This window comes from Suricata suricatta, chromosome 11 (genome assembly GCF_006229205.1).
Source record: "Suricata suricatta isolate VVHF042 chromosome 11, meerkat_22Aug2017_6uvM2_HiC, whole genome shotgun sequence".
Lineage (NCBI taxonomy): Eukaryota > Metazoa > Chordata > Mammalia > Carnivora > Herpestidae > Suricata > Suricata suricatta.
This window is the reverse complement of record NC_043710.1, coordinates 44,927,250-44,937,537: the sequence shown is the minus strand read 5'-3', so window position 1 is coordinate 44,937,537 and position 10,288 is coordinate 44,927,250. Positions and strand designations below refer to the sequence as shown.

The following is a 10,288-nucleotide window of genomic DNA, read 5'->3' as shown; positions in this document are numbered from 1 at the left end:
GAGGAAACAAAAATGCTGATTCACAGGGGCACATGCCTCCCAATGTTTATAGCAGCACTATCAGCAATAGCCAAATTATGGAAAGTGCCTAAATGTCTATCAACATAAAGATGTTCTCCACATACATACATACATACATACATACATACAATGGAATATTACTCAGCCATCATAAAACTATGAAATCTTCCCATTTGCAACAATGTGGATGGAGCTAGAGCGTATTACACTAAGCAAAGTAAGTCAGAAAAAAACAGATACCATATGAATTCAGTCCTATGTTAAATTTAAGAAACAAGACAGATGAACATTGGAGAAAGGGAAAAAAGGGAAACAAACCATCAGAGACTCTTAATGATAGAGAACAAACTGAGAGGTGATGGAGGGAAGAGGGTGAGGGATGGGTTCAATAGTTGATGGGTATTCAGAAGGGCACTTGTTGTGATGAGCACTGGGTGTTGCATATGTGATGAACCACTAAATTCTACACCTGAAACCAATTTTACCATATATATTTACTAACCAGAACTTAAATAAAACAGGAAATGCTAGGGAAAAAACTCCACAAAAGTATGTGGGGGACATGCATCTGTGTTTGTATATACTAGTTCAACACTGTGTGTGATTTGAAAACAAGTCAATAGGTCAGTAAAAACCCAACAAGTATGATCATTCTAAACACAATAATCTGAGTTAAGAGTCACTGATTCAGACCCCAATTTCCAGTTCCACCACTGCTGACTGGACAGTGTGATTGTGCCTTGGTGTCTTCATCTGTGAAGCAGAGCTGACCCTCATTTTCTTCCTCCTGCTGTCCCAGGTTCCCTGCAAGAGTCCATCTGCTGTACCTAGGCACCAATTTTAAAATAGGAATGGCCACAACATGACTTTGTCAGTGGAATGGCTGTGGTGAATCTTGAACTGTTCTAATCCCAACAGCAGAAACAGAAAACAATACCTCAAATCTCAGCAGAATGGGTAAGAATGGGCAGTTCCCAGGACAGGAGATAGAAGCTATAAACCAGGCCAGGGGCTGCACTCCCCAGAGCACTGTCACCTCCTTTTGGGGCTCTGTCTCTGAGCTGGCCTCTGCTGACCAATTTGACCAAGGTTCTCAAAGTACACCCTGAGGACAAGATCTGGCCATGCTGACTGGGTTCCAGCTTACTTAATAGATGCAATAATTCTTAACTTCCTCCCTAAAAGGAAATGTTAAAATCTAAATAAGCCTTAATAGCTGTCCTAGCAAAATGGAAGTGGAGACTCTTGTCCCCCTAGGCCACAGGATGCAGGAGGCAGGTGTGAGGGGAAGATGGATTATGACAGTGACAAAGAAGACCTTGCTCCTCCAATCACACTGGCCTGGGAAAGGGTGGGAGAGACCATGGAAGTACTATCATGTCCTGTGACAGAGACACAGGTTCTGTTATACAAATAGAATCACGGGACCCCAGGTAGCCTTGCCTGGCTGGGTCTGAAGTGTCTGGGGACTGCTCCTTTCTATCTTTACAAGCTTTGCCCCTGCTGCTGTTCCTCTGAAGTGTTCTCCGTTCCTTTGTTGTTAGGCCACGCAAGTGGAGCCGCGAATTTGAGAGCTCCGTCTGTACATGTCGCTGGCACTCAGCTGTAATGCTCAGGTGAGGGATCCCCCTCGAATGTCTACAGTTCGTTATTAGACTCTTAAAGGGCAGTTAAGCAGGTCGCCTGCCTCAAAGATCGTGGGACACTTTCCGTCATGACTGGATCAAAGGCCATTTGAGTGGCATCATTCTGTGTGATCCTCGCAACACCCCACCCTTGGTCCCCCATGTCACAAACCAACGCTGAGGTCTTCCAGCTTTCCCTGCCCTGATGCTTTTCCTCATTCCCCACCCGACCCCTGCCATCTGCTGCCTTAGTCCAGGCAAGCAGGACTCTTGAACGACATGCTCGCTGGCAGCCTGGCCTTCAAAGGCCACTGCTAATACCCCAGAGTTCCCAAGAGGGATGCTCACTTAAGAGTTCTCACTTAAGAGTCCCACTCCAGAGCCATTTTATCTCTCACACATTCTTTTCATCCCAAGAGCACACTTTACTTTCAGTGATCAAAGAAGTCCCCAGGAGGGTCTGGCTGGCTTCTCTTTACCAAGAGCAACCCCCCACCTCCCGCCCCACCCGGCCCACACTGCTTTGATGTGGTCAAACAACCTATAGTTATTGATTAAGATCCAGACCCTTCATAGAACCCTTTTCATGATCTGCAGGGGCCTTCCGTTTTGTCCCTGGGATGGTATATTAATTTTGTAGGGCATCCACAAAGGACCACAAGCCAGATGGCTTCCAACAGCAGAAATGTGTTCTCTCACAGCCGTGGAGGGTTCAAGTCCCAGACGAAGGCACGTCCCCTGCAATGCTGCCTCCTGAGCCCCACAAGCACCCCGTGGCATCCAGTTGCATAATTTCAGTGGCTGTCTCTCTCCTGTGTGTCTTCATGTCATCTTTCTGCAGTGCAGGCCAGTGCTCAAACCTTCCTCTTTTAAGGACACTAATTTTACTGGATTGGGAGCCAATTCTAGTCCACTTTGCCTGACATCCTCTTTTAACATGACCAAGTCCATCTGCAATCACTCTATTGCCAAATAAGGTCACATTTTGAGGCTCTGGAGGTATGAGTTCAATATAGTTTTAGGGGACACCATTCAACCCATAACAGATGGTCTTCACATTTGGGCAATGTAAAACTTTCCCCAGGGAAAACCTCCTCCAGTTTGTCTTTTACCTTAATTTGAGATGCTTGGTTTTCCTCTATCTTCTGGGCTTTTAACCTATACAACAAAAAAAGTAACACAACAAAATAAAAAGAAAACAGAATGCAAAAGACAAGTTGCTTTGGGGTGCCTGGGTGGCTCAGTCAGTTAAGTGTCCAACTTTGGCTCAGGGCATGACCTCACGGTTTGTGGGTTCGAGCCCCATGTCGGGTTCTGACAGCTCAGAGCCTGGAGCCTGCTTTGGATTCTGTGTCTCACTCTCTCTCTGCCCCTCCCTCACTCACACTCTTTCTTTCTCTCTCTCTCTTTTTAAAAAAAAAAAAGGACAAGTTGCTTAAATATGACATAAATTATAAACACAATTTATGAGATCTGTCTGAATGGAGCACAAAGACTGCAATTTTCTCTCCATTATCTTACTATAGTTACTCTTTTACTATTCTTTAATGGTTACCCTAAAGGTTACAACATGATTCCTTGATTTATCAAAGTCCAATGTAAATTGTTACCTTTACTTCTTCCCAGATGGTCCCTGGACCTTAGAACAATAACTCCATTTACTCACTCCCCAACTGAAATGCTTTTGCTTTTGTGTCTGTTAATTTGATTTCTATATTCTTAAACCCTATAAGACATCATGATTGTTATTTTATTTCATTAATATCCTTTTGAATCTACCCATATGTTTATCCTTTTATTTGTTCTTTCCCTCTCCCTGTTCACCAAGTTTCCATCTAGAATGATTTACTTTCTGTCATACACATTAGTTCTTTTTGGATCTGCTATTAACAATTTTTCCCAGTTGTGTTTTTTAGTTTAAATGCCTTTCTTTTATCTTTGTTTACTAGAAGGCAGTCTTTTAGCACGGGGGGTGGGGAGGCTCCTGGGGGCCCCTGAACATCTGCCCGCTTATCCTTGTGAGGTTTGGCAACTGCCCTGCTCGCCCTCCTAGCTTCTCTGCTGCTGCTTCTGAAATTGGCAGGGGCCCTGGGGGAAGGGAGTCCCAAGTGATAGGCTCACTTCTCTGGGGTTCCTTCTTCTCTTAGACTGTGGTCCTGTGAATTTTGTTACCTCTTCAATGCTCTCAAGAAGATTTATTTTACACTTCGTTCAACTCTTCCAGTTGTTCTCAGCGGGAGGCTTGGCCTGTGTTATGTAGTCTGATGATATGAGAAACTGAATACCCTTTTCCCATCTGTTTGTCAGGAGGATTCCTGGAAGGTGTCACACAGCACGTTTGGTTACGTCCCACTGGTCAACGTTCAGTCGTGTGAATGTACCTAGCTAAAAAATACAGTCTTTATTCTGAGAAACTGTATCATAGCTAAAAATTGTGGGTAGATGTTTGGGAGAACAGATTCTAAGGGCTATAGTATTGGTCCCTCAGCTATTGGCTATATGATCTGAAAAAAGTTATTTAAACTCTCTGAGTTTCAAGTTACTCACCTGTACAATAGAGGTAAGGATACCATTTGTGAGTCTCCAATGAGATAATAATAATCACTAAGCTAAGACTTATCTGCTGGGCACTGAGCGAAGTAGTTTATTTACACTCTTGATCCTCCCAACAGCCTTATGAGGCAAGTGTTCATTTGCTCTCGTTAAGATGTGAAAGCTGAGACACGGAGGAATTAAGTCACTTGCACACGATGGCAAGGAGACTTGCCTGCAGAATGGTGACGGAACCCCAAGCCTTCCCTGCCACCGTCTCCTGCCTTGTGCATGACAAGGCCCTGCCTGCCGGGACACTGAGGGACTGTAAGGACCCAGACAGGAGCAGTCCTGGGTGGCTGAGTGTCGCACATGCTCAGCTAGAAAAATGATCTCCTAAGGGAAGGTCTGGAGACAGAGGGGACCTAGTTTGAGTCCTATGGATTTGTGAGTGATGTAGGTCACCCAGGGAATTGGAGAAGGAGACCATGGAGATAAAAGGGCCCCTAACGGGCATGCAGTCCCATGGCTTCATTTTATATTGAAGTACCATATACCTACAGAAAATTGTTGAAATTATTAAGTGTACGCTCCACGAGTTTTCAAAGTGAGTACACTCATGTAACCAGTATGCAGATCATGAAAAAGAACATAGCCAGTCCAGTAGCCTCCCTCATGCCTTCCCACCTACCCTGCCCAGTTCTAGTCACAACCCCTCCCAAGGCTCCTCATTATCCTGACTTCAAACATCAGAGGTTAGTTTTGCCTATCTTTGAACTTTCTATGAATAGAGTGGTAGAGTAGATTCTTTATCGGTGTCAGATTTTTTCTTCTCCATATTTGAGCGACAGTTCTGTTGCTTCTTGTGTATTCCTTGCAAATTGTTCATTCTCCTTGTTGTATAAGATTCCATTGTGTGACTATCACAATTTAGTTTTGGATTCAACTCTTTAAAAAAATTTTAATGTTTATTTATTTTGAGAGAGAGAGAGAGAGAGCGCGCGAGCAAGCAGGGGAGGGTAAGAGAGAGAGGGAGACACAGAATCTGAAGCAGGCTCCAGGCTCTGAGCTGTCAGCACAGAGTCCAACGCAGGGCTTGAACTCACGAGCAGTGAGATCATGGCCTGAGCCCAAGTTGGATGTTTAACTGAGTGAGCCACCCAGGTCCCCCTGGATTCAACTCTTAATAGACATTTGAATGGTACTGCCATGAACTTTCTAGAAGATGTGTCAGAGAGCACACATGTACTCATTCTCTTGTGTGTAGCCTAGATTGGAATTGCTGATCATCAAGTATGTGGAATGTTCAGCTTCGGTAGGTACTGCCTTCACTTACCTGATGATGGAAATGGAAGATCAGAAAGGGTGGCAGTTTGTCCAGGGTCACGCAGCTACTAAGCCAGGACTGGAACCTCGGTCTGTTCTCTCCGAGGGCCATATGTCAAGGTCTAGATTTCAAGGAGAGACTGACTTAGAGATTCAGCAGTCTCACAGAAACACACATTTCATTTATGAGCTGTTTTTATCATCAACTCTCGGGTAAGATGAGACCAGTGACAAAGCTTGGAAGGGGCCAGCTCATCAGTAGGGCCATTATCCTAGACACCGACTTACACTGGAGGGAGCTGGTACAGGTTCTTCAATGTATCCTATCAAAGATAGCATGAGATGTGTGTCCTTGATTAAGTAGGATTTAAATTCAGTCTACCTCAGTGCCAGACCTTCTGTAAGATACTTTCCCGTGCATTAACTCCTTTAATCTGAGCAAAACCTGGATCAATTCATATCCATAAGGACTTCAGAGGGAAAGTATCAAAAGGGAGGGTATGAATGCTAAGCAAATGGGGGCATTTAGAACAGTGCCTTCCAAATGGTCTGTGGTGAAGGACCAATCCACCCTAGACCAGTTTGTTTGGAAAATGCAATCAAAAAGAATCACCAGAAAAATAAAATGAAAAGGTATTTCAAATACAAGCTTCCAGTTTTTATTATTATACTAAACAACTATAAACTTGCATCGCTACAATCCTATAAAAATATCCAAACACTTTCAGTTTCTGTGTTTATATCATCGAGAATCAATAGCAGTTTGCAGATTAATACTGATTTTCAGACTATACTTTGAGGGGCACTGATTTATTTATTTGTTTATTATTAAAGTATATAATTTATTTATTATTTTTTAATATAATTTATTGTCAAATTGGCTAACATACAGAATGTACAGTGTGCTCCTGGTTTTGGAGGTAGATTCTTGTGATTCATCACTTACATACAACACCCAGTGCTCAACCCAATAGGGAGGGGCACTGATTTATAATTCACTGTTCATTTCCCAATGGGAGTCTCTCTTAAAAGAGACATTGATCATCTTCTTAGAGGCAGGAAGGTTTGAAAATGACATCTGCAAAATATTGAGACCCTGGAAACCATTCACACCCATACATGTTACTGTTTATATTAAAGGGACTTCACCATTTCACTGTCTTTATCAACATAACTATTCCAAAAATATCTTTCACAGAAAGATAAAAGTTACAAACAACTGTATTGTGCTTTTCAAGAAATTTTCCCAAAACCTTACTGGAATGTAAAACCCTTAAACTTTTCAATAGCATTGAAAAGACTATTAACTCTCCAAGACTCTTTTTTTTTAAGTTTATTTCTTATCTGAGAGAGAAAGAGAGGAGAAGGAGGAAGGGGCAGAGAGAGAGAGGGAGAGAAAGAAACCCAAGCAGGCTCTGCACTGTCAGTTTGGAACCCAACACGGGGGCTCAATGAGGGGGCTGGACCTCATGAACTGTGAGATATTGACCTGAGCCAAAATCAAAAGTTGGTTGCTTGGGGCACCTGGGTGGCTCAGTCGGTTCAGCATCCTGCATCAGCTCAGGTCATGATCTCACGATTCATGGTTTTGAGCCCTGCATCGGGCTCTGTGCTGACAGCTAGCTCAGAGCCTGGAGCCTGTCCTCAGATTCTGTGTCTTCCTCTCTCTCTGACCCTCCCCAGATCACGCTGTCTCTCTCTCAAAAAAAAAAAAAAAAAAAAAAGAGTTGGTTGCTTAACTGAGTGAGCCACCCAGGCGCCCCACTCCAAGACTCTTTAAAAGACTTGCCTTTTATCCACCAATCGTAAACTAGTATGATCCTTAGCCAAAATTAAACAAGCACCATCTCATTGAAAGATCTTTCTTAAACCAGATTCTGAAACCTTTTAAATATCCCCACTCTGTCCTCCCCAGTTCCAAGATGCTCCAAGACTTTGCCAAGGCTGGCCTCTCCCTACCATGGTGTACAATAAATCCAAGCTTTATCTTCTCTACAGCTTATTTTGCTGGTATTTTCTGGGAGCCAGCTTTCAACAATCAAGACTTTGTTCCTCTTTTTGGTCTTGCTCAAGTTGCTTTCAAACTTAGTATTCATAAATATGACCTAAGAGACTTGTACATTCAAAAGCATGTATGAGCAAAACTCAAGAGATTTCCATGTATAATTTTTACCATACCATATTTAAGACCTAAGCCCTGCATACAGATACCAACAATCGGTGATGAAAAGAGAACCGCGGATATGAGGGCTAGAAGTGGCTCCAGATGTCCAAATGTCAGAGTGCAGATCAGCCCCATCAAGTCACCTGATGTAATCCCCACTTAAAACTACCTATTCCTTGGGGCACCTGGGTGGCTCAGGGTTAAGCATCCAACTCTTGGTTTCTGCTCGGCGCCTGATCCCACGGTTCATGGATGTGCTGCAGTATGGGGCCTGGGTGGGATTCTCTCTCTCTCCTTCTCTCCCTGCCCCTCCCCTGCTCATGCTCCCTCTCTCTCTTTCTCTCAAAATAAATAAATAAACTTTCAAAATACCTAATCTGTGGTTTCACCTCAGATGTACTGAATCAGAAATTCTAGATATTGGGCTAGTCAATATTTATTACAAACTCTCCCAAAGGATTGTGTGCACTATCAGGTTTGAGGACCACAATTCTCTTCTACTATTTCTTTTTGTAGATGAGGAAATGGAGACTCAGATAAGGGAGTAAAGTTGCCCACAATCACATCACTATTGAGCTGTTATGTCTCACAATTTCCTGACCAGAGTTCCCAGGGCTGGAGATCAGATTGGAGATGTTTTTATCTATCTATCCAATATTCTGAACAAGAATGATTAATGATGTAAAACAATTTATTTTGGCTTCTCCACATCTTAAGATTTATCAGGGTGGTAGTTGGCGTTGGGAGGGTGTCGTCATCTTTCCTTATTCCTGGGTGAAAATTTTAGCAGTCATCATGACTTCTCTGCATTTTGTTAGGTAAGAGGCATCGATGGAAGTATAATTTTCCAAAAAAGATAAAATTTTGACTCTTACACAAATATAAAATGAACACATACTCTGCTGAGAATCTTTTGGCTCTCTTGTTTGCTAATTTTCTGTCCTCAGGAATTATTGCTGGTCAGCTTGCTGATTAGCTCAAGTGAAGGCGGATATGTTATTTAAAGCTTTAGGAACATGTCCTAGGAAGGAAGCATGGGCTGGTCGTCTGGGAAACAAGAGAGGGCCCTGGGAAGAGACTCAAAGTCCAGACAACTACTTCCCCATGGTTTTTCATCAGGCCACATTAGCTTTCTTGAACTCCCTTCTCTGCTTTTTTTTTTTTTTCTTTCTCTACTGATCTGCATGGTATGTGACTAAAAATGACACTTCAGTATGGAGTCTTAATGATCATTTCTAAGTGTTCAACTTCTGACAACAGTCTCTAGGTTAGTTCAGATCCTTGATTGAGACTCTGATTGGCTGCTCTCCAAACATTTGCGCTCTTTGGGTCACGTGATCACGCGGGTCAACCAGCTGCAGCTACTTGGAGGAAACATAGTTACCAACGGACTGTGTGAAGGGGGCTGTGAGAGACCGCCGGGAGAATCCAAATGAAAACTTCAGGTGGGCAAGCACAATGAACTGTGCCTTTTCATCATTTCCAGCAAGAGTCCTTGAAACGCAGAGACTTGTGCCCCTCCCTTGTTATTCCCAATGAGTCTGGTTGCCATTGTGTTGCATTCAGTTAGGCAGAATAAGTGTGGGGTAAGGGTGTTTCACAGCACCCCACGGTCAGACCTTCCCATTCATGTTTCCACACCATTTGGGATCCTCCTTTGTACACGCCACTGAGCTGCTGAGATGCAGGTGTCTGGCAAGAATTAGAAGCCGCATCCCTGCGCTCATTAACTTTGAACTGCTCCGTCCAGGATGGGGGCGAAGAGGAGGTGGACAGGACCTCCAGTGGACAGGATACGTGCAGGACCGTGGATATACCTACACACATTTTGGTTCCCTCTCACTTCCGGGAGCTGACTCACTTTCGTGGACGCAAGACACGGGCCTAACCGTACAGGTAGAAATTTAGGGGGAGAGCGAGCTCCTCACCCAACAGCCCAGCCAAGACAGAAGACACGGGGAAAGAGTAGCAGGTCGCTTTGTTTCACAAATCACTGAACCCCCGATTTGTACCAGGATCTGTGTGGGGTGCAAAGCCCAGGGGCAATGTGTCGTCCTCTAGATTCGAGCGCTCCCAGGCTGGAGGGTCTCTCTCTCTCTCTCTTCTCTCTCTCCTCTCTCTCTCTCTCTCTCTCTCACACACACACACACACACGCACACCCCTACGGAGACAAGGCTGCCGGTCCCGCAAGGGGCAGATTTGGGGCACCCTCCCTGCTCTGGGCGGCCTAGGGGCGCGGACGCAGGCCCGAGCGGCGAGGGCCCCGAGCGCGCAGCTCCTTCCAGGGCGGAGGGCGGCGCGAGGGAGGGAGAGAGGGAAGGGAAAGGCGAGCGTGAGCTGCCTCAAATGCTTGGAATAATTCCGCTTCCGTTTGGAAAGCCGCAGCCTCAGTCCCGCCGCGTCCGCCCAGCGCCAGCTCCGCGTCCCGGCCGGCCCGCGCGCGGCTGCCCGCTCCGCCGCCATGGCTACGTCCCCGCAGAAGTCGCCCTCCGTCCCCAAGTCCCCCACTCCCAAGTCGCCCCCGTCCCGGAAGAAAGATGACTCCTTCTTGGGGAAACTCGGAGGGACGCTGGCCCGGAGGAAGAAAGCCAAGGAGGGTGAGTGCGGCCGGGCCGGCGC

General features: G+C 45.1%; 1 protein-coding gene across 1 annotated transcript in view; it reads left to right on the top strand.

Moving 5' to 3' along the window:
• Window positions 1–9,970: 9,970 nt before the first annotated feature.
• PARVA (parvin alpha) overlaps window positions 9,971–10,288 on the top strand; it is a 166,672-nt gene continuing 166,354 nt past the window's right edge. The window contains exon 1 of the mRNA XM_029914568.1: window positions 9,971–10,266. Within this exon, the coding sequence (XP_029770428.1) occupies window positions 10,131–10,266 (136 nt within the window). The 5' untranslated portion in view covers window positions 9,971–10,130. The remainder of the gene's footprint in view (window positions 10,267–10,288) is intronic.